Here is a 26,388-nt window from a genome sequence, read left to right on the forward strand (position 1 = left end):
GGCAAGAAAAAAAATCATCACAGCCATGTTTCACAATGTTCACTTGTTTCCTAATGAAGTAGGGGATTCTCATAGAATATTTTTCTCCAGATAGTTTCTTTCCAATGTTTTCTATTTTCATTTCCTTTCTTCATCCTTTTAAAATCACCTCTTACAAAACATGTTTATTTTATGGTTGCACAAGGATATTGTTATTGAAAATGAATCTGAACTAAATAGGCAGGGTTTTTTGTTTTAATGATTAGCATGTTAAAGATTCAATATGAATTCTGGGACAAACAAGGAATATTTTATTTAGGGACAGATGTAAGATTTAGCTAAGATATGCTAATAGAGAAGTATAGAACCAGAAGTCATTGTAACTAGAAAAAATTGAAAGATATAGGAAGGATGGACACAGCTCTTTATTAAAAAAAAAGAGGAAGAATCTATATAATAATTCTGAAGATACATATAAAAATTTTGATGTAAAATGCTAGACACAAAATAATGGCAAACTTAGACCATTTTAAAGAAATCTGATTTCTTGATGTTCCCGCTGGAAAAGAGAAGTCGTCTTCAAAATACAAAAACACTTTCTGCTTTACAACCAAAAATACAAGTTGTGGTTAAAATTTGTAAAAATCATGCCAGCAATTCGTTGCATGCATATGATTAGTTACAGCATAAAATCAAAATCTTTCTGAACAGAAAAATAATTGTCTGACTCAACTGAGTCACCTTTTTAATAATAGATGTCTGATCTTTTCATAGCCATAGATTTCTGTAAAACAAGAGGGATAGGAGGACATATTTGGAGTTAAACTTCTAACTGGCACATCTATAACTAGTGGTATCTTGAGCAAAATTTATCTCTGAAAGTATTTTTTTTTCTTTTTGGAGATGGTCCAATCAGTTTTGAAATAAATCTATAGAGGACAACTAAGCAGAGAGGACAAAGCCTGGATTTAAACTTAGATCTGCTATTACATGATTTGACTCTGTCAGGAGGGTACTGGAAGTTTGTAAGACTCCATTATGTGCTAGAAGCTCAGCGTTTGGTTAATGGCTTTCCTAATGGGCTTGTTAGAAATTTGAGGCACTTAAAACTGTAAATATTCTATAATTGACTTAAGGCTTAGTGACCTGACACACCTGAGAACAGTAAAAACACGTACAGAGACACATTTAGAGTACTTAGAGTCTGCAGAACTTGATCTACACAAGAGGTATTGATGACTTGTACGTCAGTGTAAAATACATCAAGGATTAGTATTTTGTAATTTGTCTTTTTAGGTGCTTAGATTTTTTTATTGCATCCTCTTAATTATCTCACATGTTTTTTTTTTAATATGTTCTAGCAGGTATTTTGGCAGAAATGATTGCGAAGTTTGTAGGGCAAATAGAAAGGATGAGGATTACTGTGCAGGGAAGAAAGGTAGCTGGAGGCTGAAGGGAAGAAGAGACATAGAGCAGAGGTCAGGAATAGCATCTTCCTAATGGCCTCGTACCTTACGCTTTCAGTCATGGCTGGTGCTGTCTGTGCTGGTAACAGCACAGCGTGAGCTTTCTGATCCAGCCTCATCTCTCTTCTCACTGGTGTTTGATCCAATGTGGAATCTGGAGGCAGAAGCAATCCTCTGTCTCCCAAACTTCGAGGAGGTGGTTTCGCATGGAAACTTTCTTTGCAAAACTCCCAGCTTATGGGAAAGCAGGATTCTCAGGGGCACAGATTGCTGGGACCAGGATTCAGATGGTTAATTTGGGCAGCAGCTGTGTGTAAGAGTGTTTTGAGGGTTGCAGAAGAACAGGCTGAAGCTCGAATGAGGTAAGTCTGGGATGCCACTTGGAACGCACCTGCATGCGGTGAGTCACCAGCTGAGTGTGCCAGGTGAGAGTGATCTTGGCATAAACTGAAGGGTTTCTTCTCTTACAGAAAATGAATCACCTGCTTCTGAGTGTATCTTTTTTGTTAATTTTTATGAAGTAAACAGTTTTCAGAGGCTTCAGTACAGGTAAATATGTGGCATATTTAGGCATAGCAGAGGACCTTTCAAGCAAAGGGAACTCACTCACCTGTTGGGGCCAGTAGCTTTTAGGCTTTTCCCAAAAATCTGTCTGAGTGATCAGTACAGTGCCAGAAACACTGTCCTGCCAGCACTGCAGCCTTGTTCCCAGAAGCATCACTGACTGAAGACACTAACGCAGTCAAAACTGCCAAGTGGTCTTTATTCACAGTCTGCTTCTGTTCGTTCTCCTTACTTTGTCTGCTTCCAGCTTTGAAGGGAGAAATTTTATTGTGTTAAAATCTGGAAAAAAAGGAAGAAGTCCCTGGAAACACTGCGCTCAGGCTAGAAGTTGTCCTGGTATCAAGGAAGTATCTTATTTATTTTCTCTTTAACTTAACTGGTGTAAGAACTGTGAAGGTAGTGATTGAGCAGATCACTGTTAGAGCAGAGAGGTACAGTCTGGGAGGGGGCTGGCAGGAGACCAAGAGAGCCTTCAAATTCTGCGTGTCCTCATGGATGGTGCCACAGAGATCTTTGTAAAGCTTCATGCTTTACAAGATGAGCTACAAGAGCTACAAGATGCCTCGCAACAATTAGTTTATTTGAATTTTTGTCCCTTGTTCTTGGGTGAGTTATATCTGTTTAGATGTGATCATTTACTTTCTGTGTTTTCCTTTTTACATATAAAGAGAATAGATAATGTGATATGTAATTCACGGGTTTTGTTGTAGATGTTAGCACAAAACATAAGCGACTGGATTTGGTGCATTGGGAATCGCATTAAGTGTGTGAATGGATCCCTCTTGGGATAGACGTACATATGATGTGCTGTATGACAGAAGAGGAGCTATTTTAGATGGCCAGGTCCCGTTTTCACATCTTCCTGTTTGACTCTCACCGAGCAGCTGACTTCAGACTGTTTTCCATCTCTCGTTAGTAAAGGATACGTTGATGTTAATGTGAGCTCGAGTGCCTGGCTGGACTTCAGATCATCCATTACCTGTATATCAGCTTGATTCTGAGACAAATAGTTCATGAGACAAGAGGAATACCTACTGCTCATGTCATAAATCTGTTAGGGAAGGAATTGCTGGGTGGTGCTCAGTCTGACGCAGGTAATGTTGCCGGAGCTTTGCCCGTGGCTCCACATCTCATTCCTTCAGTCCGGCCACGGAGGCAGCAAAGGCAAGCACAACATCAAGCCTAGATGTGCAACAAATGTCATTGCACCCGGGCTTCATTGCCACAGGCCATGGCAAATTATGTTCTGAAGTAGATAGTCTCCTGGACAGGTTATCCACCACTGAGCTCCAGCAGCTTGTGACTAAAGGCTTCAATATTGAGGTCAGGCAGACTCCTCTCCCGACTTTCGGTCACATGGAAAAATAAAATTTAAAAGTAATTCTCTTTGCATTTTTCATTGCTTCAGTTGAGTTTGCCCTTGACTTGGGGATTTCCTCAAGATGGTGTCTTTGTCACCTGTGTCACTTGGATTTTAAAATAATACAGTTCATTTTTTTTTAGTCCAGCACCTTAACATCATTGTCTCAGAAGAGAAGACAGTATGCAAATAACTGCACCTTTTATTCAAAAGATATGTATCTGTGGTGTGTGATCAACTGAACTGAATTTTTGTTTGTGACCGAAGGAGATGTTGAGATCCTCAGGTTGCTCTTGCTTGATCATAAAGACCTGGCTCTTGAGTATTGCCCAATAAAACTCTGGCTGTGGACGTGACCTATGATTTCAGTCCCACAAAAGCTGATTTCTTGGCCTGTCGGTTATTTGGCGAGTCCTGCTTTCTGCATTCTCTCTTTTAAGATTTGGGAAGGACTTTGGAAGATAATTTGTGTAACTTCTTTTCCCTTGCTAGGCAAAATACAAGCTTTTGTTTTTTCTTTTTTCCTTTTTGCCTTGTTTTCCTCATATCTGCAATTAAATATAGAAGGCATTTGGAATTTTTCTGTATTGTTAATTAATATTATGTTGGGTCAAGTGCCTTCTTTTCCTTATGATGTCTTTTGAAGATATTTCTATTGTGAGGTAATGGGAACGTTAAATTGTGCATATTTTTCATACTAAATATATTTGAACTTTTTGCAGTGTAGAAAGTATATGATGTGTTTTATAATCTAGTATAATTATCATTTTGAACTTTAGTCACTGGAGCTCCTCAGTAAGTGCTTTGTTATTACAGCTGGTTGATAAGTTTTCATTCATGGCATTAATTTCTTCCTTCCTACTTCTTTTTTCTCTGACTGACCTGACTATCCTGCGATAAGACAAACAGGGTGGTGCTGCAATGCAGGCTAGTTATTTGGGTTTGTACATAACAATTTCTAGGGAGAGAGAGGTCAGGAAAAGAGTCACTACAGTTCTGAAGATGACCTGATGTTACTGCATTATGTCCAGTAATTAGTTTTTCCACCATTAATAGCTTTTGCACATGTGTAAGTAGGACTGGTCGTCTTGAGTTTTCTTTGTTTTCTCAAAATATTCAACTTCTTAATCATTAGAAGGAATCATTAGAACTTACCTAACATTGTAAAAGTCATTGGCAGAGAGTTGCTCTTAATTAAGGTATATATAATTTTGTAATTAAAAATGATATTTTTATCATTAATAATACTCTGATGGGATATTTACTTTAATCCCTTCTCCTGTTTTCTGAAATGTGACACTTCCTGAAATCTGGCACTTCAAAGCTGTCTTTTTCTTAAATTTCAGATAAACATTTCAGAATAGCAGATTTAAAAAAAAATTAATTGTAAATTAGATTCTAGAACATAAGATATTTCTTAACTTACTCATAGCAGTAGCTTTCTTTTGTATTATCATGTATTAAAGTATTCTTACAGTAGAAATGTGAGGATTGTTTGCACATGATGGGAAAAACTTAAGAGGAGTGAGAAAGGAAAAAGGCAGGATAACTCTTTTAAATGAGACCAGCTTAAATATTCAGACACATCCCAACATTACTGGAAACAGACTTTTGGACTAATTTCCTTTTGCAACCACGTATGTGCTTTTCTATCATCATCATATTTTAACAATGTGGGTGTAAAATAAGCATATATTAGTCTTAAATGCAAAGCATAGGCCTTATATCATCATCAGATTTGTTATAGTCACCTACTTCTTCCACAATGTTTTTATTCAGTAAAGACAGTGTGACAGGTAGGTACATTTATAAAACTTAGGGAAGATGCATTAAATGTCTGCTTAGCAAGATACCACCTACATAAAACCTCATGTATATTTATCATGGGAAACTATGTGACTCTGTTGTATACGTTTATTATTTATGGGAAAAATGCTTCTTAATAATTCATTTAATAATTGAATTAGTCCTTCTAGTATCTTCAGGCCCAATTCAGAATTAAACGCCCAAAACATCAGAACCAACAAAAATGGCTTTATAAGCAGGCATATTTTGGCACCCTTTCTTTCTTTTATGTAACCTGTGATATTTAGTCAAATATGTTACTTGGCAATGTTTTGTTTTTCAGGATGGGAAGAAGAAGTTTGACAAGGAAAGTGAGAAATATTATTCCATCCTAGAGAAGCACTTAAATTTATCAGCAAAGAAAAAAGAATCTCATCTGCAAGATGTAAGCACTGAACACACTCTTACCTAGTTCCGTATTTGCATAGAGAGCATGATAACAAACTGGTTCTCTTCAAGACATGCTGTATTTTGTTAATGTGAAATTGTGGTGATTTCTTGCAGTCACGCTTGTTGTGAATATAAATTCCTGAGTGGTATTAATTGACCCTAATAAGAGTTAAATAGTTTAACAAGGCAGTGTTCTGCATGTCCAACTTTGTATACTTCAAGTACAGCTAATGTTTGTTAATTGCAACAACAGAATGCATTAGCACAATAAAAATGTGACTTTTATAAGGTATATGTGGAATATTTGAAAGTCAAATAATTAATTGCTTTTTTGCTATTTAATTTATTACTTTATGAAATTATACTTCTGTTTCACATAAATTTTAATCTGGGAGACTGAACTGAGATCACGTTAATGATGCTTTTTTATGCTTCTTTTTTCCTCTTTTTCACCTTATTCTGAGATTGCAGCATCATGCCCTGAAATTGTATCCACAGTTTAAGCTGTGAAGAGTCTATATGGCTAATTCTTTCCTGTTAAAAAAAAAACAAACATGAAGACTTCTAGTTGAACAGGAAGATTCCAGGGCTTTTCAGTATGCTTGTAGAAATAATTATGTCTTGTCTTTGAGGCAAATTACAGTAAAACCAGCAATTTGATATCCTTGACACTTTGGGATTTGTGCCAAAAGTAGTTAAAAAATGTTTTGATGGGATTACTGTTGTCACGGTGACTCTTAAATCATGGGGATTACTTTGCAGATGGAGTTTTCATGGAAGATGTGACCATCACTCAGTCACAAATTGTAGGATTTTTTTCATATTTACCAATAATACTGTAATTCAAATTAAATTAGGCTTAGCAATTCAAAATTTGTAATAATGTTTATACCTCTGAATTGTCATTGCTGTCGATATGCTAATCAGTCTAGAGAAAACATTAGTTACGTAGGGTTGGTTAATTGTTCCACTTGTATGTCAGAGTTTTATATATACAGCTTTCACTTTTCCTGAATAACCAGGGTATTGATGAAGAAGCAGTTCTGTTAGAGGCTAAGCGCCAGCCAAGAAAAAAAATAATTAATTTCATATCAGAATGTGGAAAAGTGAACTTAAGCACCAATTTATTCTAGAATACAAATAAAATATTTTACTCTTGAGACATGAGAATAATTACAGTCTAAAAACAGCAACTGAAGTGAAAAGTAACAACTGTGAATCTAATAAACTGTGGTGGAATAACAATGAATTTGGCTCAAGTATATAAACTAATGGAAAACCAGAATAAATTTTTCCACCGTGTCCTTAAGTGACATCTCTGGATTTGAAAATCTGAGGCTGAGGTTCTTTGCTTTTCTGAATGCCCCACTTGTAAAGCATCTAGGGCATAACTTGTTATTTCTGCCTGCCCCGGTTTTGTGCAGCTGTAGGTGTGCTGAACTGGCGATACAGACCCACCACAGGGAGAAGATGCAATAGCAAATCCATACCAAAAATGGTGACCAGGGAGACTTCTGGCCTGTATCTATATCGTGAATAAAAGGAGGCCAAGCTCCAGTTCCTGGCCCGTGCTTCAAGTGCCCGCTGTTGCCTCGTGTCGGGAGGGGTGTGGGTGAGCCCCGTCTGTAGCTCCTGCGCCCAGGACAGGGTTGGCTGGAGCAGCCCCCAGCAGAACCAGGGCACGAGGGAAGAGCCAAGCAGCGCTGGCGCCTGGGGCTTTAGCGCTCCGTGTGAGGGAAGGGAGATCCTTGGCTCAAGCTGACATCATGCATTTTAGTGAGATGGGAACACCATTTTTTGACTGCTGCTGTCACGCTGAAAAATACTTCTTTTTTTAACCTGCTGTTTCTTTGAATTGTGGAGGTTTCTTGGTAGCTTACCACAGTGTGTGGGTTAAAGAGTGCTGGGATGAGCAAGGAGTAGTTCTCGTACTGTATTGGGCTGTTTTACATATCTCACTCGAGTGCTATTGAGAGCACCTTAATTAGGCATCTAAAGTTTGATGGTCAGAACATATTCTGTTGAGAGTGGTTTGCATATATTCATCTCATTGAAATGTGTTGGATATTTTAAGAGCCTGCAAGACTGCTTCTGCAGTTTACATAGATGGTTAGACTTTTTTGCCTTTAGCATCCAAAAGAAACTTTGTAGTACTGTCTTTTCACTGCCTACAGAAGTCCACAGTGGAGCAGAAAATGGTCAGAATTGAGTGATGTGAAAAAGTTCATAAACTCCTGATTTTACTTCTCTGAAATCTATTCGAGAATGAGGCATGAATATAGAGCAAAGGCTTCAGTCTCCAAGCTTATGTGGAGTTCTGGTGTACATTTTAGTGATATCCTACATCAATGAAAATATTACTCACTATAACTGGATATCATACAAGTAGAGTCTCAAAATCATATCAGTCAAATCTTTTTACTTTTTACATGCAGTTTGAAGTCATAGAAAAATGTATGAAAATCCTTTCAGCTTTTGAAACTTTAAAATCACTTTCAAAGTGGTTCTTACATACCTGGATCCTTGGTTTGACACAAATTCATAAGCTTCTACAGAAGTTATATTTTGGAAATTATGATTTAGTCCCTGCACATGAGTGGTGATTATGGCCTTAATTTAGGAACCCATCCATATTTGAGATGGCACTTGGTTGCATAAGTATCATTACAACTACAGTCTGCCTAAATGCTGTTCAGAATAGAGATGGATTTAATTAGGTGTTTAAATACTTTTTCTAAGTTGAAGCCTGAAAGAGCTCACTTCTAAAACTAGATTCTGTTGTTTACTTACAATTAGATGTGAGAGCTGGGGTCTGTCTCAAGTGCTTATTGACTGCACTTCTGTGAGCGGCTTGCTGGATCATGTCCCAGAGTGGTGGCACCTGGTTCTGCTCAGCTGTGTAGCATTGCCTTCATGATACATTTCTTGTGAAATAAAACTATTAACGCAGAGTATCAAAGAAGACAGTAGGCGAACGCACTGTGTGAGTGGCACATGGCAGAGTTAGTTCTGTGGTAAAGCACTTGATTACTGGAAGTTTGAGTGCTTGATTTCTGCCTCATAATTTTATTTTTTGAACTTAATTTCCTGATTATTTTTTTATAGGCATGGGAAGGAAATGCTGGTACTGAATCATTTGAAACATGTTGTTGAAGCCCATGCTTTGAAGTAACGCTAGAGCACTGCGCTAGGAAAATAGATCAATGTTGTTAAGAGCCTGTACAGCCAAATCACGATGATAGCGTGTCCTTAACTAAAGAAGCGATGTTAATTATGTATGGTGCTATTGATGACCAAATCCTGCCTGAAGAAAGACACTGACTTTTTGCATTTATACCGGTGAAAGTGCTAAAGCTCTTTTATGATGTGTTTACTGTTTTAATGTTTGCTATCAAGCGAAGGCAACATATAGCTTTTCTGATTTTACCATGTTGATTATTTTTAATGCAGAAATGAACTAGAGAATATACAGAAATATACTGCTACATTTTAACTGGCATGTGTCAAAAATAGCTGAACTGGTTTTACTCATATTGCCGATACTTGACCTTCTTGACCTAAGACCAAAACCTAACTAATGGATCCCAAAAGAGATTTACTTGAGAAAATCATTTGTTACGAAGAAGAATGAATTAAAAATGAATCTCCATCTCTTTTTTAGGTATTACCCACATACTACACTGCTTGTCTGTTAGGTCCCTCTCCCATGGGTTGTTTACATTGAGGATAAAAGCCTATTACTCTTTATCGGCTGAGAAGAGTTAATTCTGTAGTTGTTTAGGCAGAAGACTTTGTTTTGGTACGGAATCTTCATGTTGGGAGGTATTATGCAGGCACTTCTGACAAGTATTGCCTTGTAGTTCTTGCATTTGAAAATTAGAACATGAAAAATAATTGATTTATGAGGTTAAGGACTTAAATATGTTTATATTCCAAGAGCATGTAACTCACACTACGAAGTAACAAGTTGTAAGATGTCATTGCTAAAGACGCTCTATTCAAGAAAGAAAATATCTTCTTGCGTTTACCTATTTTAAGTAGTTATTCCAATTTTCAGAAGAAAAACTGAACCCCATGAAGCTTGTGAAGTAATCTTATGGAAGATCTGTTTGTTAAATACAAAATCTGTTTTTAAAGCAATAATGAGAGTAAATTAATGTTGTCTATATTTTGTTTTGTGTTTTAGGCAGATACACAGATAGATAGAGAACATCAAAACTTTTATGAAGCATCATTAGAATACGTTTTTAAAATTCAAGAAGTACAAGAGAAAAAGAAATTTGAATTTGTTGAACCTGTAAGTTTCATGTTTTATTTTCTTTAGTATGTACACATTTAAAGCTGAAAAATGAATTTAAAATACCTATTTTTTGCTCCCTTTTTTTAAATCGTGATCACAGGTTGGTTTGTATATAGACAGGCATTAAGATCTTGGTTTGGGCACTTTCCATGTTTATTAAAGGCTTATGTAAGTATCATATCTACTGTGAAGTGAAATGGCTGCTGACTTGGAGTGTGCATAACATTTTAATGGGACAACATGTAATGTTGTGTCTGCGCAACACATAATGGATGTTTCGTAATAGCATAGTTTCATGGCTGAAATTTGGAGCCAGTTTTTGGGTTTAAATATTCCATGTAGGCAGTGTACACATGTTTTTCCAAGTTATACTTATTAAGAAATAGAGTGAAAAATCTGGGTTTTTTGTAGGGTAGGTAAGTTTATTTTTTTGTTGGTGCAGTCGTTTGTCTTTAGTTTACTTTGCGCATAAAAGAAAGCATATGTTGACAGGCCATGAAAGAGGAAGATAAAGTTGTGTTTCGAAGTCCATATTTAGATCTGGGATTTTATCCTGGACTGTGTGTCCGCCTCCCACTCCTAACTATCTTCTGGGTCAATCAATACCAGAAGCTGCTTCAATATGATGTGCTAGCAATATTTCTGCAGCATATTAGTAGTATTACTACTGTTCATGTCATACAGGACTAGCTTGCCAACTGCCTTGTTTAGTTAGTACCTGTAGCCCTTGACAGAGAACTTCCAGTGTCATCTGTCCCTTCCCGTTAAGCGTATGGAGCACAGCAGAGCGTCTGTTGTGAAAGAGGAACATGACAAGTATTAACTTTTTCTCAATCCGCACCATCTTCCAGCTTCCTTGTAACTATCAGAAGCAGCACTCTTGACTCTGAAACAGCTTGAATTCCATCTCTAACATCCAGTGTCACCAAGAAGAGCTTCTCAGATGCCACCTTTCCATGAGATGAGAATGTATTGTATAGTGAATGACACTGATGCAAACGAATGAACCTGGATTCAGCAAGCAGTACTTAGAGAAATCCTATCTTTATGGCATACAGCTGCCAAATCTTAGAGACTAAAACTTTGCTCGGATTCCTAAATAAGAACATTATTCTACCTGTCACATATTAATCCAGAGTGTGTCTCTCTGTCTGCTTCTCACATCCTGGAAAAATCTAGCAATCTTGACCTAGCTCTGACCCTGGTATAGGAGACTTTATGCTCCTTTAAAGTAATAGAAACTTTCTGTATTGAGCAGACATCAGGAAATATTATCGTGCAATTGCTTATAGTTAAAATAGGGCATCTTTCATCCGATGTGCTGGACAGAGAGGAAAAATAAATTTGATTTTTTTATATTTTAGCTGAAGATACTGAGCCTTATCCTTTTGCCCAGGAGCTGTCCCCACACTATGTCAGCCATCACAGCAGCAGCTATGAATTACCAAAATGAGAGAGTGATTTATCAGTTCATCAGTGCTGATACTGAGCAAGCCAGCAGGGAAGGTTACTGGTAAACTCAGTCTTGTGGATCTGGGTATTTTTGCCACCAGGTGTACACATCCAGTAGGTAAAATTTACTTTTGAGTGGATCCATTGCCATCTTGTGTCAGATCAGTAGGCATTTTAGCCCAGTATGCTGTTTGTTGCACACAGGTACAGGGAATACTCTGGTGACTGGGTAATGATAGCCCTTGCAGGCAGGGTATTCTGGCTCCAGGTGTGAATTTTTTATAATCCATCTGAATATAAATGAAGCTTAAATTATAACATCAGTTACAAAATTTTGAACCTTCAAACTTCTTGATTTTTTGTTTCTAGTTTGTTGCATAAATGTGCTGGAATAAAATCATTTACTAAAACCCATAAGGCAAAGTATCCGAAGTGAATTATAATACACATCAGCAATACCATGAGACAAAAAAAAAAGAGTCTTCAAAAGAGGCTTCCTAAAAATGTATAGTTTATGCAAGTGATGTTGGAAGTATGAGCATGTGGTCCTAGATGCAAGTAGAGAAGGACAAAGCCTAACATTTTAAAATCTGATGTCATGAGAATTGCCATATTATGCATTTTCCTCTGTGTGCTCTACGGATGTTCAGATGCTCGAGGATGCCTGGTGGTGTGTCTACATAGACATTACCCCTCAGGAGCTCTGCTAATTGTGGGGCCTTCTAGTGCGTGTGCTGCTTGTGTCTCTGATATATCAGCTCACTGTCACGTCTCTATATAATTCTGAGTCTGACATGTTACAAATAAACTCTTGGAAGGAGAATTTAACAAAATAAAAGAAAGGCTCTTAGTGCAGGGAAGGAGGAAATTGTGATGCCCATGTAGAAGAAGGATAAGTTCATGATGTGGGAGTAGGACTTCAAAAGGAGCTGACCTGCTGGAGCTCCTTCCAAGGTCTTCAGTTTGTCTATGCCAAAAGATAAGGATGGTCTTGGAACCCGAGTGGGAGACATAGCCTGGCAAAAATTGCCAGGTGGGTTACACCTGGGACGGTAGGACAGTGGAAGTTGGTATGAGGGGAGAATGTTCCTTCCTGGAGGAGTGTGGGGAGAGATTTGAAAGTACAAAATGTTAATGACTCATACTCTGAATAGAGGATTATAGTATTTAGGGTAGACTTTTGCAGCTGCTCCTCAGATCCTGGGTTTCTCTGCTGTTCTCTGCATCTTGCCTCAAGGAGTCACTAATGCGTACTAGAGCATGAGTAACTGATAGCTGCCTGTTTGTGATCCTCCTAGATCTTGATTTTCTCCAAGGAAAAACCCCTAAAGCTTTTCATATAGATCATGAATTTAAACTTCTTCTCAAGGACAAATTAGTGTTCAAATTTACTTTGCAGCAAGTTAAGCAACAAAACAAAGTACGTGACAATAATCTCTGCTCCTAGCTTTGCCCTTGTGGGCCCAGAGAAGAATGTTCACACCAACGCAGCTTTCGGAGGATGTTACAGTTGTTAGGAGAAGTACAAGCTCCTTCCTAGAGCTCCGCTTTGTCCCTCAGCAATGCCAGGAGTTCCTTGGCCTGTAGGAATCGGGGCACAGAGCTCATAAGCAGTAAACTATCTGAAATGTGAGGGTGGTCCGTTAAATGTCACGAAAACCCAGAAGTGTTTATTTAAAGAAAAAAAAAGAAAGAAAGAAAAAAACACCAACAAACCCTACCTGTAATTGCATGCAGTTCCATGAGACTTTGCTGTGGACATTAGCTCAATTTCCTCTTCCTTGGATTTTTGACGTTCTTAACTACATTAACTTTAATCTGATGGATAAGTACCTTCTGGTGCTATCTACTTATAAATAAAATGAAACCAGGGAGACAGGGACTTCTGGCTGATGTGCTACAGGCCAAAGGTTAAATTCCTCCCATATCCGAAACCGAAGTACAGTCGTCTTCCTGTGAGAATGAAATGACCAGGCAGTCTTGAGGTCACCAGCTCTGCATAAAAATAAATAAAGCGTCAAGAAGTAGTTGGATTTTGTTTCAGGTTCTGTGTTGAAATCCTCGCAGTGCTGGAGTAGCGAGTAGCATTGTATTACGGAGTTCAGACCTCGCTTTTTATTGATGTGACTGATCAGATACGCAGATGGAGGCAACCGTAAGGCATTTATTGAAATGAAAAATTGTTGATGTGCACACATCAGGCATTGTATGTGATGTTTGGTGAAACAAATCACCTCTTTACATGTGAAGACGACCTCAAAATACATTATGAAAATCTTTTTTGAGAGAGAAAAGAGCTGGTTTCCTTTTCTGTATTATTTAATATAGATGTCTTTAAAATTATGAGCCTGCCTTTAGCAGCTGTGCCACTTGTAACACCAGCAACAAGAAAATCCCGCTGTGAGCATAAGCCTGGGGCAGAAGTCCTTGGCTTTTAGATCTCCTCCATGCAGTGCTACGGCTGTACCTGGCCTGATGGAGGGGCTTGGAAAGATGCCTTGGCAGCACAGGCCCACGGGGAACAGGGCATTTGCTGACCGCTGCTCTTCCACCGCTAGTAACACATACATAGAAGCAAATACCGTCCTCAGTGTCAGTTGTTTTAATACAGAACTCGAAGAACTCGAACTCTAGGACTTGCATAAAATAAGCAAATTTTTACTTTCATTCCGGTTTTTCTAAGTACTCAGAGAGCAGTTGACCAAGAGAACCTCAAGGCCACAGCCTCTGCAATGCACAACTGCCAGAATACCTGAGCGGTACTTTGACTCAAATGCAATCAGATTTTTCTCAGGGTTTTTTTGCTGCTGATAAATTCAGCTTTGCTGCCATCTTGTGTTAAATATTTTCCTCCTCAGTATTTCTCCATGTACTCCGTAAAAGTGTTCTGTGAGGTGGAAAATCGTTTTCTTGAAGTACTGAAGCTGAAATTTAAAGTTGCTCCAGAAATGCCCTTTAAACTGGTCTTTAAAATGCAGGCATGACCTGACATACTGAAACTTCCTCCCACTAGTTTCTTTATTATAATTTTGGTGTGCTCCAATGTTCTGCTCTGGCTGCAGTTTTGCTGAGCATTCTTGTTACTCCCTCAGTGCTTCTTTAGCTGAAAAGGGTGGGTTTGGCAGCAGGCTCCTACTTCCAGGTTAAGTTAATCCCTGTCCTTTCGACTGAAACAAGTCCAGATAAGCACAGGAGTAGTTACACTGCTGTATCTGAAGGAGCTGTAGCTGGGGATGCAGATGAGTAACTGGATCTAGGCTTTGCGCAGGGGCTTTGCGCAGCTGGAGCCAGAGCAAAGTCCTGGTTATAATTTACTTACTTATTTTATACTTTATTTATAAGAAAGGAAGATTAGTTTGCTTTCTTTTCTTTTCTTGTGTGTAATTTAAACCTTAAAATTGTAGAACTCTTTCTATCCATTTACATAATTGGAGATTTTAAGATAAATTGTTGTGTTTGGACCTTTCTCCGAACCACTTGAATAACCAGGAAGAAGCTTGCGGGGCCAGGTCCTTAACTGAGGTGATGATTTCAGCTGGGCAGATGATCAGGTGGAACTGAGACAATTTACACAAGCTGTGGAGCCCTTCGCTTGACTGCGTTGCCTTCCTTGTTTGGTGGTGCAATGCGGTTCGGGGATTCACACCCATTGTAGAGGCCCCACAAAAAGTAGCTTTTATATCCAAGGATCTTCTCAGTTCTTCAGGCTCCATGATCAACTTACTGGGCAGGCATGGACTTTCACCACCTCTGCCTGAGGCCAGGGTTTCATCTGATCCTGCAATACCAGTGAAAACCAAAGGGGAAATCCTTCTCCCAGCCATGCCTCCACACTTCTGTTCGTGCCAGCACTGATGGTCTGTTAACTTCGAACTGCTTTAGCTTACTAATGGAGCGGAACAGCAGGCTTCCCGAGGCAGAGACGCTCGCTGAAGGGCTCGGTGATGCCAGAGTGGGCACAAGGATGTGCGGGATGCATGATAAAGCTGGATAGGGAGAGGGAGGAGGAGCGAGAAGAGAAGAGCAAGGCTTCAGTCTGGTAGCAGCAGGTCGTCATGTTGGCTCCTCTGCTCAGCGTGTAGCATCCTTGGTCTCTCACCTGTCATGCTCTGGAATTTTGCTCATTAAAGAGTGTGGAATGTCTTGCGATGCTGGAATGGATGGGGCTCTAAAATTGCAAAATATAATTTTAGCTATTCCCTTGAAATATATGTGTTACCTTAGTACAGCAGTCTCTTAGTGAGCAATAGAGGGAGGCAGAATAATTTAACTAAATTTCTTCAAGTAGGGCTGAGTGTAAATTTAAAGAAAATATAAACACAGTAAAAGACACATTTTTAAGCTGTTTCACTTAAAATAATCTATGGTACTTGGTAATACAAAGAAAAGCACATTAAATATGAATGATGGCATTTTTGTTGCCAGAGTCTAGGCTACTTCAGTAGTCGGTAGAGAGAGATAAATGTTTCCATTGGATCATTCATCCCATCCTGAAAGGGAAGTCTGAAAAAGGAAAAAGAATTATGCTCTGGAATACCTGTGGTTTTGTTACTGAGTTAGGAGGCAGCCTGGGCAGCCAGTTACTTAGCCAAGATGATTAGCTTTTCAATGGCTGTAACATACTACAATAAATCTGTCCTGTTGTTACAGCTTTTTTTATTGTACATCCAAGTTATCTCTTTTTTGTTATTTTCTTTACTTGGTTGTATGTAAGCTATATTATATATATATAAAGAAAAAAGTCTGCAAGAAAAAAATTAAATGTTTTTTATTGAATAGCAGGCAAGAAGACTTATGGCAAAGTGAAAACATTTGTAAAATTTAGAACAGAGTAAGTTAGAAGGCTTTTAAAACTGAAAGGTGATAGGACTGCTTTAGTTCAACAGCTAAAATAAGCATTCAGAAAATCTAGTTGCACTTTTTACTACTTAAACATTATTTTAAAGCAAACTTTAAAAAGAATTTTCAACTGGGTACATACAGACTGCAGCTGTTCTTTTGGAGTCAGTCACAGACATGCCAGATAGAGGTTGCATTTTGTTCAGAGCAGGAAGAAATAGTCTGGATTTCTTGTGTTGTATTAAGCTGTCCAAAACATACTTTCAGGAGTCTCATTTATGGAAAATAGGTCATAGCCCAAGCAATTACTATGAAGACAGTGAAAAAATATTTTGAAGAAAAAAAACCCATAACTCTTAAAATACGAACTTCAAAAATGCACACCATCAAAGACTCCAGCTGAAATACTGGACAATGTGACTGGGACAGTGAATTAAATTATGGAAATGACAACTGCATGATGCAAAAGCCTGTTTAACACCTCTCTTTCTTAAGGTCTGACCATGGATTCCTTGCTCGATAAAGCTTTGCTGTTGCGAGTAATAAAAGCTTAGAGTGTTTCAGGAGCTGAGACACAGAATGGTTTTTGCTGATAGTTCGCTGTATTTTGCTGCTGAAAAGTAATAGAAAATCCACTGTCCTTAGTGTTTGCTTTCTAATATTCACCTGAATAAGTGTGTAGCAGTTGCTAAGAACTATTTTTTCACTATGGCCGGCAATACCTCGTCCTTGGAAGTTAGTGCATGTTCTTTTATGTTTGAGTTATACAGCATTGAAAGCACATGTTAAAAATATATAATGCTTCTCAATTTTACCTTTTCAGCTCCTGGCCTTTCTTCAAGGTTTATTCACATTTTACCATGAAGGATATGAACTGGCTCAGGAGTTTGCACCATACAAGCAGCAGCTGCAGTTCAATTTGCAGAATGTAAGAATGATTTGCATGTACACCATTTTGTTTGCTAATTTAATTTCAGGGTATTAAAGTAGACTTGTAGCACTTTATTAGAACTCTAAATCTTGCAATGTTTTAGTAAGCTGAAATCAAATTAATATATGAATAGGCAAAAGTTATTTTGGGGAAGTTAATGTAATGAAGATTCCTGTCAACAAATAACTTTGGAAGAATTAATCTTTAGATGGTCAATTTGTGAATTCCAGGTCAAAATTTTGGGAGTGAGAACCAGAAAAGCAGGACAGCAGCGAAGTTTTGATTAGAAAACACAGCAGTCTAGATAGGCTTAAACATATGTAAATGCTTTCTTGAGAGTGGGGCCTGTCTTCTGAAGTAAGTGGATGTGCCAGAAATGCTCCAGCAGGTGCAGAATGATGCAGCTTGTTACTTTAAGATCACAGATTGCTGCAAAAAGCTTGTCCTGCTGTCTGCTACCTTCCCACTATATATAAAGCATACTTGGGAAGCCATGCTCTGTCTGTTCTCTGAATTTATTTTGTCCGCATCAGAGAACAGGTGGGGTCTTCTTCCACAGTGAGCAGCTCTCACTGGCGTTAAGTTCCACCAGAAGAAAGGATCTGTTGTTTGTGTAGAGAGTTACTCTCAACTGAGCAGATGGATCTTTTGCTGTAGATTTGTCTGAATTTGGTAGTAAGAGCCATACAAGATTAAATGTGCCCAAAAATTCCGTAGCTTTTAGAAATAACAAAAATGCATTTAGTCAACATACTTCTCCACTCATCACAACTGCTGTGTACAAGTGTATATTTATTTCACGTTGTAACTCAGATGTTAGACTTCCCGGGACATACAGGTAAGTAGATACAAAACATCTTTATGCCCAATTTGCGTTGGAACTGCTATCATTTGCTTTTAAGGCAAAAAGTGAACTTCAGCATATTAATCTTGGGCAGGCCTACATTTTTCATGACAAATAATGTTCAAGTACAGAAAAAAATTTTTTGAAAGTAAAAGAATTTTATCATTCTATCATTCACTCCAAATGCTGTATCTTTGGGTGACTCCATTTCTTTTCCATTTCATTCTTTCAAGAAAAGATATTCGCCCAATAGAAATTTTTGTCAGTCCACTAAAGTCAAAGAAACAACAGCAATTTAGAAGATCTGACATCAGCTTTTGTGGATAGTGTCTTGGCAACTGAACTTAGGGAACATGGAACAGGTCTGGGAGTACAAGAGCACCTTGCTGTGGTCAACTGCTGCTCCCTGTGGGTTACTGGAAAATAAAACACTGATGTTTTCCCTGTAGCATCTTGCAATTAGAGAGTCATATGTTGGCTCAGAGTTGGAAGACGGCATTGCCTTAGCGCAGTTAGTGCAGAGCTGCATTCCTAGGAGTACCACACTCTGACAGGTTTTGCTGCAATTAAACATGTGCAGCACACCTCCTTAGCTCCCTCCGCTTTTATGTCTGTTGTTCATATGTAGGGTCCCATTTAAAATGCTGCTTGGGCAAATAAGGCAAAACCTCCTAGATGATGAACTTTTTCCATTTGGATCGAAATGCAAATGTTCTGTGTCTATAGAGCATCTAAGACCCTTGTCCTTTCAAATTAAGTATTTGCTACTTTTGGTTTGCTACCAAGACTCTTTCAGGTAAAGGCACAAGGGGTCAGTGTTGTTGCACAACACAGTTTCAGTGAAAGGCTGAAAAGAGTGCTTCAGTCCAGAGATTTATTTACTTTAATATGGCAGGTTCTGAGAGGAGCATGAGCCCGCAGCACAGAACCAAACTGGCATTGTAAGTCAGAAGATGTTAGTGTCTTGTATGCGCATATCTATAGAAACAGAATTATTAAAGGATTTTTTCAATTTCGTTGTTAATTAAGAAGTAGTTAAACTTAATCTCTTCTTAAATGTAATATAAGTACAACTTGAAGTTGTAAATAGACTCCAAATGTAGAGGGAGATGTAAAGCTAGGCAGAAGAAACAATGTATGATTTTTTTATTATATTTATACATCAGAGAAATATATACACAAAGGTATGGTGGGATACAGTACATCATTCACTGCTGTTACACATAAGTTAGAATTCTGGCTCCAGATCTAGATCCACGGCTTCCTTTTGTCAGCTGGGCTATCTACTGCCTTGTCACTCAGAGCACCACCCAACCTCAGATTGAACGGAAATAATTTATGTAGGGAAAGACAAACTGAGGACAGTGTTCAGGGAAAATTGTGTTCAGCCTGTCTGTTGTAGCTGTCAAAAGTACTCCTCTCCATTGCATTGTATGTTAAGGTCTTGAAGAACAGTTGATCTTAACTGATGTTTCTGTTCTTAAACTTGTCCTACAGGTTGGAGCAGGGGCAGTAACAGCCGTAGGAGTAGCAGAATAGTGGCAGACTGACAGCTCTTAACAGGTCACCATGTCCTAGCATAACCTGTTGTCACTTTCACTGTTTCAGCTGGCCAGTGACATACTTTGTATGTCCATTTGGCTTTTTTTCTGTAATTTGATTCAAAGTTCTGGCTGCTTAAAAGTGGTAATTAAAAACTTAATAGACAAACAGATATAAGATCTCAAAATAGGGACATTCCTCCCTTCAATGGCATGTCCCTCTTGAGGGTCTCAAAGTGATCTCTGTTAAGATTGGTCTGAACTGATACTTCACCCTAAGGATATCATCTGAAGAGTTCAGAGAAGAATTTTATCTCTCTCTCTAGTAATAATGTGTATCTTCAAGAAAAAGATTTAACATGTGTATGATTACACTACTGTGCAATTCAGCCCGCAAAAAGGGGAAAGTATTCACCGGTGTATAATGTCCTGAGAGTATCTTTCTGACTAGTCAGGATTAAAGTCCATAAACTGAGTTTGCAGGAAGATTACAAGAATCTCTATTCTTTTCTATTACCTGTAGGAACAAAGTGTTCAGCATCTGGTATATTAGTAGCAAACTATGAAACCTCTGGCACCTCATAGTAATTCTCCTCTACTATACCATGCTAGGTGTGTGTAGGGAAACCCTGACCTCACTGAATGAAATAGGAAAAAAATATCCATTTACATACATATAGATATTAACAAATATGAATAACCCACCTTTGTACCTAATTGTTTGCTTGGCAAGATACCTGGTTGCACACATGATGTTTAGGACAGACAAGGTACTTCCATGCTTTTGGCACAGTTCTGCCACTTCTGACCTGTTTCTTACAGACCATATTTATGTTATACTGAACTGTGGTGTTTGCATAGTCCTGTCAAAAAACGTTCATGGTGGTGCCAGTAACCTGACTGTTCTGGGTATCAACAGCTGCAGTATTACTGCAGATACTGATACACAGTATGTTTGTCTCTTCCACATGTGGAGAGACCACAGCTGTCTAGAGACATTAGCCTGACATTAACCCTAACTAGTGTTTTCTGCACTGTACTTCAAGTGGTTCAGTGGGACTGATTGCTTAAGGTTTGGGGCTATGCTATCAGCAGCTTCTAATTTAGGCTGGCTTCTGTATGTGTGTCCTACAGTACACAGAAAGCAAGTATGCATCTGTCTGCAAAATACTGTGTAAGCATACCTAAAGATAAGAAATGACCTCTTTTCTGAGGTGAGTGACCTGCAGAAAGAGGAATGTTACTATTCTCAGCTATGTTTCCTTTACGCTTGTGTGCTTAAGTTGAATTCTTCATTACTGTGTTATTCCTAGGCTTCTAGAGGAGTGAAGTGCATTATTCTCTATTGCCACTTTTTTTTTCCTTTTATGTCTCTGACAAATGCTTCTGTTGGCCTCCAACGTACAGTCTCCTTGGCATTATTGGTAATTAGTTCTTTGTTGTTGTTTCAGTACTTGCATGAGATAATGTGGGTTTTTGTTTGTTTCTTTTTCCGGGTATTAGACCCGGAATAACTTTGAAAGCACGAGGCAGGAAATGGAGAGACTCATGCAGAGAATGAAGTCGGCCAACCAGGATTACAGACCACCAAGTCAGTGGACAATGGAAGGCTATCTCTATGTGCAGGAGAAACGTGAGTATAACAGATGTACCTTTTAGTTTGGTTTGAAAGGCACAGTAACAAATGCAAGGGCGAGAAAATGGTTTAGTTAGCAGGACAACACAACAGCTCTGTGTTTGAATGTCTGCAGCCTTCTGCTATTGTTGCTTTCCAACTGATTGAGAGGTTCGAAAGAGAAATGTGTTTGACTTTTTAAAAAGCACTCGGAATGGTGATCAAAACACTTGTAAGCAACTCGACTCCTGCCCCCTGGGTCCTTGCGGGTCGGTCCCTTCTGCTGGCCACCCCAGGGGCTGACTGGAAGCAAGCTCTGCTCCGGCTGGCTGCCCTGCACCTTGCTGCAGAAGCTGCAAGCTCCCGGCACGCTGCTTTGGCTCTGCCTGGCAAACCCTGCTGTCTCCTGTACTTTCTCTGCCTGAACGGGGCCCATAGTTCACCCAGCAGGAGCACCTTCCTCCTTGTACCAGGGATCTCCACTGACCCAGCCACCTTAAGAGTAAATGAACATGCACATAATGGTAAACAAAGGTGTACAAAGAAGAAAAGTCGTCTAAATACAGTCTGTCAGCTTCAAAATTGCTGCAAATCTATGCCTGTGTTTTGTTTACTTCGTGAGACATGAGAATGAAGTTATGAACTAAATGAAGGAGTAGAACTAAAGTTGTCATAAGTGTCTGAAACTAGTTGGAAGAGCCTAGCAATACATCATGTTATGAACAAAAACAGAGCCAGGAAATACCTGAAAAGTCAAATGAGAGAATTCAAAGCTGTACGTCACCTAAGTATCAGCTGCCACCGTTTTACACTCTAACCGGTATAGAAAACCAAACCAAACTAGCCGTGTTAGGCAGGATCATGCAAAACCCTCAGTAAAACAGTTTCTATTGCATGGGGAACACAGATTTATATATTTATTTATTAATTTTTCTATTTGCTGTGGAGTCAGCCTGACACTAGAAAAGTACATAGCAGTGTTTTGAGATAGTGTGTACATGCTTGTGCAAGTTTGACATTGATGCAAAAATTATTAAATACAGCTTTGCACCTGATTTCTCAATGTAAAAATAAATAGAAAGCATCTGAATATAGAATTCCCATGTTTGACTTGACTCCACTTGACCTCAGTTTTGAGGATATCTTCTTCACTGCTCCCATTTTAGATTATAACTGAAGAGACAGCATGGAGTTATAGATAATTGGTTTCCCAAATAACGTAATGAAATTAATGTTTATTCCATATGTGAGCTAAAAGAAAGAAACCTCAATGCCTATCATAGTTAACCTCAGCTGCTTTTACCCTCAGTAGCACTGAAAGTTTTAAGAAGACACTCTTATGTTTTAACTGGGTAATAAAGATAAAAGAAACCTGTGTTAAGTGGAAATTACACTGAGCCCTGCTAATGGGGGAGGGAGAAAAGGAGTGAAGCATTGGGCACATGCTGTGCTTCATTAAATAGTGAGAGGGCAACTTGACATCCTCTTACTGAAAAGAAATTTGTTCATTAGTTTATTCTGGAGTAAGAGTAACGGAGTCTGTAATCTCGGTGTCAGTGGGGACGGTACTAGTTTTGTATTTCCTTGTCATGCAGGTTTGCTTTCCTACAACCATCATCCCATAGGCTCTTGACAAATTATGGGCAACGGGGTTAAATGTTTGCTGTTCTTGAGAGCAAATCCTGTATATATTTATTACTGATATGCTTAGTGGTAAATATGTCTTTTTTAAAAAAAATGGCAGTAGGCCGTAAATTGTTTTCGTTCAGATGGACGGTCGTGAGTAACAGACTTAAAGTTGTAATGTGGGTGTCTGGCTACAATTTTTTAATGCAAAACAGGTGACTTCTAAACTCACCTGAATCAGCTTTGAGAGTGCTCATTCTTATATATGCTGAAAGAGTTAATGAAATGCTATCAGAGGAAATGATTTAGAATAATTACAGATTTTATTTTGCTAAGTGAAAATAAGTTAAAGTATAGGAACAGAACAGCTACATTCTGAGGGTGGGTAACCAATTGACTTCTCAATTCATGACATTACTTTCCTGCAAAACACAGGCAGTGGGGGAACTTTCTCGAGTTGGCATAATAGACCAGGTACATTTCCACATCTCAGTTCCTGGATTGCCAGACACCCGACTTGCATGACAGATGCAATCTCTCCTATATCCACTAGCTTTGGGAAAGGCTACATATAGAAGGCAAAGCCATTGAGTCTATAGCAAAACTACTAGCTTTGTTTTTAACACCTTCCATTTTCATTGAATTATTTACATTTAAAAAAATAAACACAAAACCCTTAAAATACTTTTGTTTTTAAACTCAGAGCTCTTTCATTTTAAAAAGAATTAAAAGTTCCAGATATACCATACTTTGAAAAAAATCAATATCATATTTTTCCTGTGAATAACTCCCATTGAAATGAATTAGAAAATCATATGTGAGTTGAAAGTACCATCTAGTCTTTTCCTAGTCTGAATTTACACAATAGTGGTGTCCCTGCTCGCTGCGGGGGGGTTGGACTAGATGACCTCTAGGGGTCCCTTTCGACCCAAAACTTTCTATGATTCTATGATTCTATATGTGTATGTATTTTGCTTGGGCACCTACGTTGGTGATGGCTCTGCAGAGAGGGGCCATGTTTGAATGCCAGGCTCTGAAGCATAATGCTGTCCAAGAGGAAAGAAATGCTTTTGCTTGCTGGTACCTCTTCACACAGCCGTTGTGTTTGGTCTCTGCAGCTGAGTACGCAGAAGCTGTGTTAATGCGAGTAAAATAAATGGGGGTGTACTCTGCCACTGAGACAAGCTTGCACAGAATATCCCACCCTCTATGCTAAATTTCCTATCCTCAAAAATTAAGGTTTTTTTTTCCAAGTTACCTATTGACTGTGTGTTACCTGGGCACTGTGCCTGCTGCCAGCACTGTTTATTAACCAGTGCAGTTTTAGGCATAATGTTCTGGCCCAAGGGGGAGCAGTCACACTGCAAAAACCTGAATTATCCTGTCCTCTGCAGTGTACCACCCCTCCAGATGTACCTGTAAGAATCCAGGAGCTTATCTTGTTCTCTGTGTAAAGGTAATTTTTTCCAGAAAATGGTGGGAGATCTTAGCTGTACTTCTCAGATGTGGAGAGAATTATGGAAATGGTGGAGGATTTACTCCATGTCCTGACAGCAAAAACCACATTATAATTACCTGTATCTAAGCTACGTTAGCAGTCTAATTTTAAAAAATCATTGAGCTTAAGCTCAAGAGGGTTTTGTGTTCAGATTCACTAAAGGTTCACAGCAATGCCTGAGCAAAGCTCTGGGTAACCCAGGAGTAAAAACATCTTCTGCATCAGAGACCCTGTACTTTGCAGTAGGATTAATGTGGTGTGACCTCTCCAGGATAAGGCATACATCCACTTACTTGGGGATCGCTGTGGGGTTCATGTATGGCTATCTAAATCGAAGGCTAGTGAACCCCTAAGTACATTGTACTTGGTATTGTGAGTGTGTGCAATGGTCAGTTTGTGGACACGGTCGGTTGTTACAGCCACCTCTTCCCCAGCAGAAGCCCTTCAAGGCATAAAAGGCCCAAGTTTCGTGCTGAAGGAGCCACCTCTGCCACCCAGCATTTTTTCTGTCATCTCTAAGCCACTGTTGTTTTAGAGTGCGCTGTTCCTGTCCTTCCTGTCCTTTCCCATAATGAAATCACCTGTCAGTGTTCAACTACATAAGATTAAATCTGTCTCTAAGCCAATGCCGTTTACCCACTCCCTTAAGGTAACAGGTGTAAGAAAAGCCTTCCTATGGTACTACCAAAAGCACTAGTTACCTTTGACAAGAACTCTGCAAGTAAAGGGAAATGTATTCTGACTTCACGACTGCATCCAATTTTCTGGATCTAATACCAGACTTCAAGGTTTCCCTCAGAGAAATGATGTAATACTGAATCGTTATGCTTCCCTGGGGTTGATAAAGTCTTCAACTGTATTTCCTAGGCAGAAAAATCTTCAGCATCTTGCCTGTCTCCTGCCTGTTTGCCCTAGTAGACTGCTGTTACCTATCCAGTTGCCAAAGAAAATCAGTCTGCTGGAACTTTGTTGGGCAGCCTTACCAAACTGCAATATTTGAAAATTATACCCAAATGACATGTTCACGTTAAAAAATCAGGGGAGTTTTTGATTTTGTAGGCTACATGTGGATGCTGTTATGTTTCATTTCTCTACTCTGTCTAACGCCAACTAGAATAGTGATAAAATGCCAAAATAATAATTTATAAAACTATCTCTCTTTGATCTAGGACCTCTTGGATTTACGTGGGTAAAACATTACTGCACTTATGATAAAGGAACAAAAACATTTACAATGAGTATAGCTGAAACAAAGTCTGGTGGAAAAGTGGTGAGTTGCACATTCGTGAACACGTGAACTGTATATTCCATTTTATATATTAAGCATTCAGGAACTGTTAAAAGAAAAAAAGAAAAAAATGTGGTGAACAAAGCATAAGTCTGTTTTCAGACATGAAGAAGTACACGTCTTATACAGCATGGATAAATTAAATATTTAAATAAAAATATTTCTTTTAAAATGTATATAAACCACATATTAAAGAACTTCTCTAATGTGGTGGTTCCAAATGGATATCAGTCACATTTGCACAAATTCCTAGAATGGATGAAGTTTGGAAGGGAGCTTTGGAGATCATCTAGTTTAATCTCAATGCTGGATCAACCAGAGCAGGTTAGCGAGGCCTGTGTCCAGTCAGGTTTTAGATATCTCCAAGGATGGAGACCCTGCAACCTCTGTGGGCCACCTTTTTCAACATTTCACCCCTGTAAGAAGGCTTTTTCTTACGTTCAAATGGAATTACCTGTATTTCAGTTTGTGTCCATTGCCTCTTGCCCTTTCACTGGGCACCACTGAGAAGAATCTGGCTCAGTGTTCCTTACCCCTTCCCAGCAGGTATTTATAGATGAATCACTGATATGATCCTACCTCTCCAGGCTGAACAGTTCCAGCTCTCTCAGCTTCTCCTCATATGACAGATGCTCCAAGTACTTAATCACCTTGGTATCCCTTAGCTGGACTTGCTTTAGGACATCACTGTCTCTCTTGTGCCAGGGAGCCCAGCACTGGGCACAGCACTCCAGATGTGTCTCAGCAGCACTGAGAAGAGGGTGGGGATCACCTCCACTGACCTGCTGGCAGTGCTCTGCCTGATGCAGACCAGGAGTCTGTTGGCCTCCTTTGCTGCAAGGGCACATTG

At 38.9% G+C, this 26,388-nt stretch overlaps 1 protein-coding gene across 1 annotated transcript in view; it reads left to right on the forward strand.

Moving 5' to 3' along the window:
• Nucleotides 1-26,388, forward strand: part of ARHGAP42 (Rho GTPase activating protein 42) — a 174,652-nt gene that overhangs the window by 104,125 nt on the left and 44,139 nt on the right. Inside the window, exons 5-9 of the mRNA XM_075417838.1 lie at nucleotides 5,498-5,599; nucleotides 9,791-9,901; nucleotides 17,019-17,123; nucleotides 21,015-21,144; nucleotides 25,420-25,520. Of these exons, the coding sequence (XP_075273953.1) occupies nucleotides 5,498-5,599; nucleotides 9,791-9,901; nucleotides 17,019-17,123; nucleotides 21,015-21,144; nucleotides 25,420-25,520 (549 nt within the window). The remainder of the gene's footprint in view (nucleotides 1-5,497; nucleotides 5,600-9,790; nucleotides 9,902-17,018; nucleotides 17,124-21,014; nucleotides 21,145-25,419; nucleotides 25,521-26,388) is intronic.

This window comes from Opisthocomus hoazin, chromosome 1, assembly GCF_030867145.1.
Source record: "Opisthocomus hoazin isolate bOpiHoa1 chromosome 1, bOpiHoa1.hap1, whole genome shotgun sequence".
Lineage (NCBI taxonomy): Eukaryota > Metazoa > Chordata > Aves > Opisthocomiformes > Opisthocomidae > Opisthocomus > Opisthocomus hoazin.